At 36.8% G+C, this 9,779-nt stretch overlaps 1 protein-coding gene across 1 annotated transcript; it reads right to left on the bottom strand.

Moving 5' to 3' along the window:
• Positions 1–244: 244 nt before the first annotated feature.
• WDR89 (WD repeat domain 89) lies at positions 245–2,422 on the bottom strand. Its single transcript, XM_081090292.1, has one exon. It carries the CDS (start codon positions 2,399–2,401, stop codon positions 1,238–1,240), a length of 1,164 nt encoding a protein of 387 aa, XP_080946418.1. The 5' UTR covers positions 2,402–2,422; the 3' UTR covers positions 245–1,237.
• Between the last annotated feature and the right edge of the window lie 7,357 nt (positions 2,423–9,779).

Below are 9,779 nucleotides of genomic sequence, written 5' to 3'. Positions count from 1 at the left end.
CATTATTCTTGTTCCTAGGTGATTGTTTTTCCCCACTCTTTGGAAACTTTCAAGGTTTTCTCTTTATTTTTACAGTTCTGAAACTTCATAGTGCTATGCCTTGGTGTGAGTTTTTTCATTCATTACACTTGACACTCTGTTGGGCCTTTCAATCTGAAGAGTGAGGTTCTGGAATAGCCTCTGGTATTACTTCATTTTAATAATCCCTTCCCCTTTTAAAGCTTTTTGTTTTGATTTTGGGCATGTGCCCTGACCAGGAATCAGGGACCTCCTGGTTCATAGGTTGACGCTCAACCACTGAGCCAGGCAACATTTGTATTTCTCATGACAATATTTCTAATGCAAAAAATAAAATATTCTAAAAATATTGTTGCAAATAATTTAATCTATAAAGATATTTTTATTTTTAATTAAGCATAGTAAGAGATAGCAAACCTTTATAGAAATTAACTTTATAATGAAGATTCTTTCATCAGCAGCAAACAAAAATTCAGGTTTAAAATTATGAATGAAACACTATGGAAGAAAATTTTATCACAAAATATTAGGGTATTTTGAAATAAAAAGCCATTCTGCTGTCATACTTTTATTTTTGTAGATTCACTTTGAGTCTCAAAATGAATTTTACAAAATAATTTCCTTTTCATCAGTGAAATACCTGTCACTGTTTAACCTACAATATTTAAGTACAGATGCAAATATTTACTAAGCATTTTCATTAAATAGATATCAAATAATTTTATTTCTATTTAGACTCATTAGAAAATTTATATTAAATACTCCAAGGTAACCTTTGTGTATTAGGCAAGTAGGAGCTACTCAAATGAAGAAAAGTCTCATTTGTTTTGTAAATAATAAAGATTTAAAATGTAAAAAATTGAGCTTAAAAAAACAGCCCAAACCACCTGTTTTTTAAGTCACACCAGCCATCTACTTCTAAAAAGTCCTTATCAAAGCTATTTTTTAAAACCCAACATTTACTAACTCAACAGATGGGTTTTAGAAATGAGGAAAGTAATTTTACTTTCAATTCACTGATTACATAGTCAACTGGTGCCTTTAAAAAATAATTTTAGAATACGTGAAGATTGAATTAAACCATTCTCAACATTTTTCCAGGACTGTTTGCTAACTGGCTTATTTTTACATATGAACTTTAAACATGTCTTCCACAGGTAGTACACAGAAATAATTATTTGCAACTATAAAATCTAACAAGTAAACTCACAATGTAATATCACTGCTTTTTCCTTCTCTTGTAAGAATCATTACTGTGAGTTCGAACTCGCTGGTACACAGAGGATGCTATTTTCATGTTGTCTTTCTTTGTAAATTTCTTCTCTATTGCTCCTGGTTTCCAAAGTAACAACTGTGCATCTTCTCCTCCAGTCAGCAGAGAATCATCCTGCATATTCCAAAAGAAAGAGCGGACTGTAGCAGCATGCCCTCCCTGAAGGCTGGTCACATGGCTCAATCCTGATGTAGTACAGCTCATTAAGTGAATAACTCCTGTGTTTGTTCCTCCAACAATAAATAATTTGTCCATCTTTTCATGATATAGGCCACCAATCAAATAGTCCAAAACACCTCCTTTCAAATTCATTACTTCTCTGACATCCTGGATGCTCAAACATGTAATTGGTTCATCAGTATCCAGATGATTAAGATCCCACCAATAAAACCCTTCATCATGTGTCATGCAGTATATCTGTTTATAATCTTTCCCAGACCAACCAATATAGCTAACTGATGAAACTGAGTTACAAGTTGTAACCAGTGCATCTTCTTCATTATCAGCACTAATATCAAATACATTTACCAAGCCATCTGTGGAACCTGAGACTACCATGTTGGGATTGCTGGGATGGAAACATACTTGAGTGATATCATCACTATGTGTTTCTGAGTATGCACCAAGTGGGTCTTTAGTGGTAGACACATCTTGAGAATTAATTCTTGCATCCCAAAATACCAACAATGCATCATCATCAACTTTTTCTGTACCAGCACAAATGACATGATCATTACAGCTGATATCAAAACTGATAAATATATTTGAAGGATAACCCTTGAAAAGCTGGACAGGTTTTTCACTGGTTAATCGAGCATCCCAACATTTTATTGTGCTATCGGTACATGACGAATATACAATGTCACAAGAATTTGCAAATTTGACGCCATTAAGATGTCCAGGATGTCCACTAAATTCTCGTACTATGTTTAACCTTTCTTTATCATATATTCTGATTAACCCATTAGAACATAAAACAGCAACCAAGCTTCCTTTTTCTGCTGGTACAGTCTTGGATGTGTCTATGCCAAGCAGATAAGTAGGCTCTTCAGTTCCTGAGGAACGTTTAACAATGTTCAGATTAGCAAATTGCTCTTCAATCTTCTCCATAATAGGAGTGGCATCTAAGGGTAGTAAATACCTGTAATAAAAATATAAAAATTAAAATTAAATCCACAGCTTCTCTAAAATTGTAAATTAAATCAAGAACATTTCCTTCTGAAGGATGACATAAAACAGAAATAAAATCGATTTTAATATTGTAATCATTTCCCTACCATGATGTAACCAAAAATAATTTACCTCCTTCTAATTCTCTCTTGAACACCAAATCTACTACATACATATACTTTATGCTAGTAAGAGAGTTTACAAACAGGTACATATACTGCTGAGTAATTGGTTTTTAGCTCAAACCCAACTATTGGTCCTATTCAAATTCCTCAGCATTAGTTAGGATCTCTACTTCGGATTCATCTACACCTGGTCCCAGCTGCCTTATACAACTTTAGAACCTAAAATAAGTGTGTATGCAGAAAAAATGGTCGCCCCAAAGAGATCTATACCTTAATCCCTGGAACCTGTAACTATGTTCGGTTACATGGCAAAAGGGAATTGAGCCTAGCCAGTGTGGCTCAGTGGCTGGGTGTCGACTTATGAACCAAGAGGTCATGGGTTCAATTCCTAGGCACATGGCCCAGGTTGTGGGCTCAATCCCCAGTAGGGGTCGTGCAGGAAGCAGCCAACTGATGCTTCTCTCATTGATGTGTTTCTCTCTCTATCCTGTTTCCTTCCTCTCTCTCTAAAAATGAATAAAAACAGCTCTAGCTGATTTGGCTTAGTGGATATAGCATCGACCCTCAGACTAAAGGGTCCTGGGTTCGATTCCAGTCAAGGAGATATACCTCGGTTGCAGCCTCAATTGGGGTGCATGTGGGAAGCAATCAATCAATCAATCAATGTGTCTCTCTCACATTGATGTTTCTCTCTCTCTGTCCCTCCTCCTCCCTTCCACTCTCACTAGGAAACAATGGAAAAATATCCTCAGATGAGGATTAATAACAACAAAATCAATAAAAAAATGTTTTTTTTTAAAAAGGGGGAATTGAGGTTGCAGATGGAATTAAGGTTACTAATTGGTCAACTTTAAAAGGGAGAGATTAGCTCTGGCCAGGGTGGTCCAGTTGGTAGGGCTTCGTTCTGTGCACCAAGAGGTTGCAGTTAGATTCTGGTCAGGGCACATGCCTGGGTTACATGCTTGATCCCCAGGAGAGGGTGTGCAGGAAGCAGCCGATTAATGTTTCTCCCTGTCTCTCTCCCTTCCCCTCTGTCTCTAAAACTCAATTTAAAAAAAAAAATCTCCCTTTAAAAAAATAAATAAAAGGGGGAGATTATTCTGGATTATCTTGGTGGGTCCAATGTAATCGATCACCAGTATCCTTTTAAATCCATGGAGCAGAAGATAGTCAGAGGGAGATGTTACTATGGGAGAAAGGTACAGAGAGATACATTGCAGGGAGAAAGGCACAGAGAGAGACATTGCAAAGGAGGTCAATAAGTGGGTAAATGTTAATATGAGATTATTTTTTTAAAACCCACAATTCTTTGCTACTGCTTCCATCTGATCTCTGCATATGGAAAATCAGACTAATGAGAATTTTAAACAATAAGATAGTTTAATGTGGCCTTTAAGCTAATAGTAACTTATAGGACTATGCCTACAAACTGTTATACCCAAGCAGGACAGTAGTACTAGACTCCTTCCCTTCATTTTGTTGCCTGGAAAGTGTTTCACATTGAAATAGTCCTGCAAGACTTTAATTCAAAGGATTCTGGTGATTGATGAGGCAGGACCTCAGACAGAATGGCACAGCAAACTAGCACTTCAGGACTGTAGCAATGGTAACAATACAATGGATGTCCACGTGATACACTGTTTAAATGAAGTACAGAAAGAGAGAAAAAAAGAAATAAACAAGATGTCAGAGGTAAGGAGGGTATGTCCCCCAATACTCAAGCCATAGAGCTTATATTCTTCCACAGATACATTTTAATCTCTTATGGGGAAACACGAAAACTTCTAGCCTATGTTTAAACACATTAGTATGCAAGTGAGTAATATCTGAACTAAAACTTCCAAGGCCATATAGTTAATGCTTAATTTTACATACTACTGAATCATTCAAAAATGATGAATACACTTTTACTTCTATGTATAGCCCTCATCTGAGTTTGACTTGCATGATCCACTTCCCAGTGTGCAAGAGAAGCCATAGGCTGTCTTTTCTTCTCACTACACTCTCACGGGGTAACCTCATTCATATTCATATTCAAGTGCCACCTATATGCCAATGATCTCATCTCTCTATTTAAAAATCCTGTTTACAAATCTCTACTAGACATTCACTTCTCCTTGAACGTGTCCCCCTACACCACAAAATAAACTCATTACTTATGCCCCCCCGCCCCCAAGCCTTCCCTTAACAAAACAAACAAATAAAAAAGTAAACTTCTCAATTTTTTCCATTTTGGTAAATTTCCAAATCCTACTTATAGCTAAAGGTTGCTTAGAGAAGTATTAGGTTAAATCTGTGTCTGTGGATCAAAAAAATATTGACAACTTCATATGGTTCAACCTAACAAAAACATATGCAGAGAGCAAATAAGAGTAACCATAATTGCCAAAGCCGGTCTGGCTCAGCGGATAGAGCGTCGGCCTGCGGACTGGGGGTCCCAGGTTCGATTCCGGTCAAGGGCATGTACCTGGGTTGCGGGCACTTCCCCAGTGGGGAATGTGCGGGAGGCAGCTGATCGATGTTTCTCTCTCATCGATGTTTCTGACTCTCTATCTCTCTCCCTTCCTCTCTGTAAAAAATCAATAAAATATATTTAAAAAAAAAAAAAAAGAGTAACCATAATTTTTATCTTACTTTTTCTTTGTTAGATGTATTTAAAAAAGCTTGGTTAGCATTCTAGATCTCAACAGATTAGTGAGAGATGAGGACATGGAGAGTGCCTTTCTTCTGTCAACACACACACACACACACATTAAAAAGGATACAAAAAGATATGAACAGAAAAGAGTACTAAAGCAGAGTAGAGAGGAGAAAAGAAGAGAAATGAAGATAATCTAAAAGAGAAAGGAATGAATAAAAAAGAAAGGGGAATTACTGCCACTACCTCCTTAATTATATGTGGGTGAAACACTGCAGTTCTTACTGCCCCAACACCGAGTTCAGACAGTGAGGCCCAGATACAGGAAGTTGAGTCAAGTATAAAGCTATGATAGTTTGCTCGGTTAAAAGGAATTTTTCTTCATTAAAATAAATTCTTTGTCCTTGAATTAGAGAATGTAGCAAGCAATCATAACCAATTTAAATATGAACCCAATTGTTCTGAGAATGGAGGCAGAAAAATTCTCTCATCCTGACCCACCTAGTGCAGATCAGGACATAGCAGAACCTCAAGCAGTGCCCTGGCACTGAGCCACGACTGCTGCTGTGGTTCTTACTGGGATACACAATTCCCATGTCTGAATTTAATGCAGATGTGAGATGTTAGAAAGACACCCTAAAACAAACACCTTAGGATAACCTTCAAGAGGGTGAGGATACTCCTGGTGAACCGCCATCTTGCAATACACTAGATGGAAATTGCTAACTAACCTCTTATCTGAGTAACTGTCCTTATATAATTAAAAGTTGATTACCTAATAGCAAGTTCCTAAACATAATTATGAATTCCTCTTGTGGCTTTGGCTTTAAAAAGATTTGTTATTTTTTATCAATCAAAATGTTACTTTACTTCCTATGAAAATAAACCCAGTAAAATATTCTTTCTGCATATAAAGTACATCCTAAACACATCTAGCTGCAACTAGGTATTGCTCTTATTGCTGAACTGGCTAAGTTTGAATATGAAATCTGAAGGACAGCCTAGCTTAAATAATTCCATAATGAATAAGTAGCTTTTCCCCCACATAAATAAGGGACAAAAAAGTATTAAAAGAAAATAACATACACTTTACACCTATTTAGAAACTACTGATTACAAAAGGCACAATAGTAAAAGTCTCCTACATATTATTTTATAAAATCAGAAATGAGCAGTATTCTTAGAAATAGGTATATTTCTACTTTTCAGGCATAAATGTTCACCATATTTGAGAGTTGACAGCATAAGCATCATACACAATTATATTTTTAAACTATTGAGATAATTTATTAGACTTGGGCCAAAAAACCTAATTCCCCACAGCTAAAACTTAATATTGCCCATTGACCTTAAGAAACTAGCTGTGATGATTGTGAAAGGCAGAGGTCCAGCAAATGTCGCAAATGTAGGAGATGGTTAATGGGAAAAGACATACAGGGATGGGCTCTAATAACTTCACAATCCGCACTTATAACTCAACTATAATAATGCTACCACGTCTATCAAATTGGGCTAGGATAATTGAGCCTCACAGAGAAGAAAATAACCATAATTGGAGTTCAACAAATGCTAGGCTATATGCTAGAAACTTATTTAATTTTTTTATCCTAATCATTTAACCCTATGAGATAGGTATTGTTATCCCCATCTTAGAGAAGAAATTGCAGTTCAGAGAAACGGGGTAACTTGCAGTGATCTCATAACTACTAATGGGAGGACACAGGGGAATCTGGTTTGAAACCCAAGCTGTAACTTCAAAACCTGTGAAGCTGTGTCCATTCCAATACCATGCTATTGCTCTTCTATGTAAGTACTAAAGTATTAGTGTCAACTTTAATTAAGGTATATCCATATTAGGCTTCGAGAGGAAGAATTATATGTTAATTCTACATATAAGCAGAGAAGAAATTGAGCATGATGATTGGAAAAACACCAACCTAGAAAAATGTTGCCATAAACAACCAACACTCTATTTTCTTGTGCCCCACTTAGCTTTCTTTTAAACTTTTTATTATGGAATTTGTATGGAGCAGAGAATAGTAAAAGAAACCCTTATGCTTCCATCACCCTGTTTGAACAATTATATTCCGCAAGACAGGAAGTCAATTTATACATCCCATTTAAAAAAAAATTTTTTTATTGATTTCAGAGAGGATGGGAGAGAGGAGTGGGGTATGGAAACATCAATGATCGGTTGCCTCCTGCACATCCCCTACTGGGAATCGAGCCCGAAACCTGGGCATGTGCCCATGACCAGAATCAAATTCAGGACCCTTCAGTCCGTAGGCCGACGCTCTATCCACTGAGCCAAACGAGCTAAGGCTACATCACATTTTTTTTTGAAGGGCAATTAAGAAACTCCAGTGGACAGTGTGATGAAACCCCTCCGATTCACTCCCCTCTCCCCACTCTTTGTGGCATCGACAAAATTTTAGGACTTTGACCCCAGTTCCAAGGGCAGATCCTGATTAGCCAAAACCAATCACAGTAATTCCATCTCTTGTAACCAGTAATTTGGTTTAGAAACCTTGCATTTTTGCTAATCCATGTATGTATTCCCTTCCCAACTACAATTTGTTCAGATGTAGAACATTAATTCTAAAGTGAACCCAATCCAACTGATGGAAAGAACCTTTATCCCACGGTTATGAGATTCCACATTTTCTGACTACTTAAGTCATTTGCAGCACAGTTTTTGTTAATGCAACCAGAATCACCCTAACTAGTTAGGGATAATCAAATAAAGTCCTTGGGTATATAATCAAGTACTGACTTAATATAGAGGCTCCTACAAAGAAAAATTTAGAGAGCATACTTTAAAAAGCCAAATTTCATTCACATTAAAGAGGGACTTTAATATTTTGTTTCCTTGCCAAAACCAGTTCGGCTCAGTGAATGGAGCGTCGGCCTGTGGACTGAGGGGTCCCAGGTTCGATTCCAGTCAGGGGCATGTACCTGGGTTGCGGGCACATCCCCAGTGGGCGATGTGCAGGAGGCGGCTGATCGATGTTTCTCTCCCATCGATGTTTCTGGCTCTCTCTCTCTCTCTCCCTTCCTCTCTGTAAAAAATCAATAAAATATATTTAAAAAAAAAAGAGAATATTTTGTTTCCTTTAGAGCTTATATCCTCTCCTCCCCACTTTTTTTAGTTGTTTTTGTTCCAAAATAAAAGAAAAATGATATACACAAAGGAATTTTCAGAAGACTATAAAAATCTATGCTCAGTAATAATTGTAGAATTTCCTGATTCTAAAGACATCAACAAAATAAAAAACAACAATAACAAACCACTGAAATGATACAATATTTTAAAACTCAATCTGAAACTCAATCTATTAAGTTTTTGGATATTTTAAAAATGCATTTATAGCCCTAACCGGTTTGGCTCAGCAGATAGAGCATCAGCCTGCGGAGTGAAGGGTCCCAGGTTTGATTCTGGTCAAGGGCAATTAAAATATCTTTAAAAAGTAAAAAGGGCACTAGGTTTAAGAAACACCCCAATTTCAATCCCTTGTTCTACCACAAACTAGCAAAGTCATCATTGTACAAATTGCCTAACCTCTCTAAGCTTGTTTTCTCATCTTTAAAGTGGGAATAAAAATTAACACAATATGAGTGCTTATTATGACAAAATACTATGTGCTATGTGCTAAATGCTGATGATGCGGTGTGAAAAACATATTTGCTGTCAAGAAGATGGGAGTTAGACCAGTAAACAATTATAGGGTGGCAGACACAAGGACAGAGGTAATCAGAGTATGATACAGGAATATAGAACAGAATTATGTAGAGGGCACAATTCTTGGCATAAAGAAAATAAGCAACAAATATTAACTTCCTTTCTAACATGTTTTCATTCAATATGCCTTTATTTTATTTAATTTCATATTCCTATTCTTAAAACTACAAATTCTTGCCTGGCCGGTGTGGCTTAGTGGTTGAGCATCGACCTATGAACCAGGAGGTCACGGTTCGTTTCCCAATCAGGGCACATGCCCGGGTTGCGGGTAGATCCCCAGTGTGAGGTGTGCGGGAGGCAGCTGATCGATGATTCTCCTTCATCATTGATGGTTCTATCTCTCTCTCCCACTCCCTCCCTCTCTGAAATCAATAAAAATATATTTAAAAAAATAGGAGTAGATTAAGTTACCGGTATAAGAAGCATATTTCATACTTTCTTTAAAAAGGGGGAGTAGGGTGTATAGCAGAACACCTGGAAGCAGTAGCTACTATCTAATGCCATGTGCTAGTAGCAAAGTTAGTGGCAAATTTGAAAAATCCAATGGTAGCCAGAAAAGCTCCATACTGAATATTAAAGAAGCTTATTAGTTATCAAGCATATCTAAAGTCAACTTATCGGAAACAAAACTGCATGGGTAAAACTTAGGAATCTGGTTATCAGTATTTCAGGGAAGAGTGAAATAGGAACAGTCACTCACATGCATTACCAGTATGTCCTAAGAGAAGCACCACCTTGAGATTAAAAGCATGTACTAACTTAACTTCAGCAAAACATGTCTCAGAAAACTTTTGTATCAAAAAATTCAGAGAAATT

The sequence above is a fragment of the Myotis nattereri genome (assembly GCF_964212035.1).
Source record: "Myotis nattereri genome assembly, chromosome: 1".
Lineage (NCBI taxonomy): Eukaryota > Metazoa > Chordata > Mammalia > Chiroptera > Vespertilionidae > Myotis > Myotis nattereri.
The sequence above is the reverse complement of the archived record's forward strand: the minus strand, read 5'-3'. Positions and strand labels throughout refer to the sequence as shown.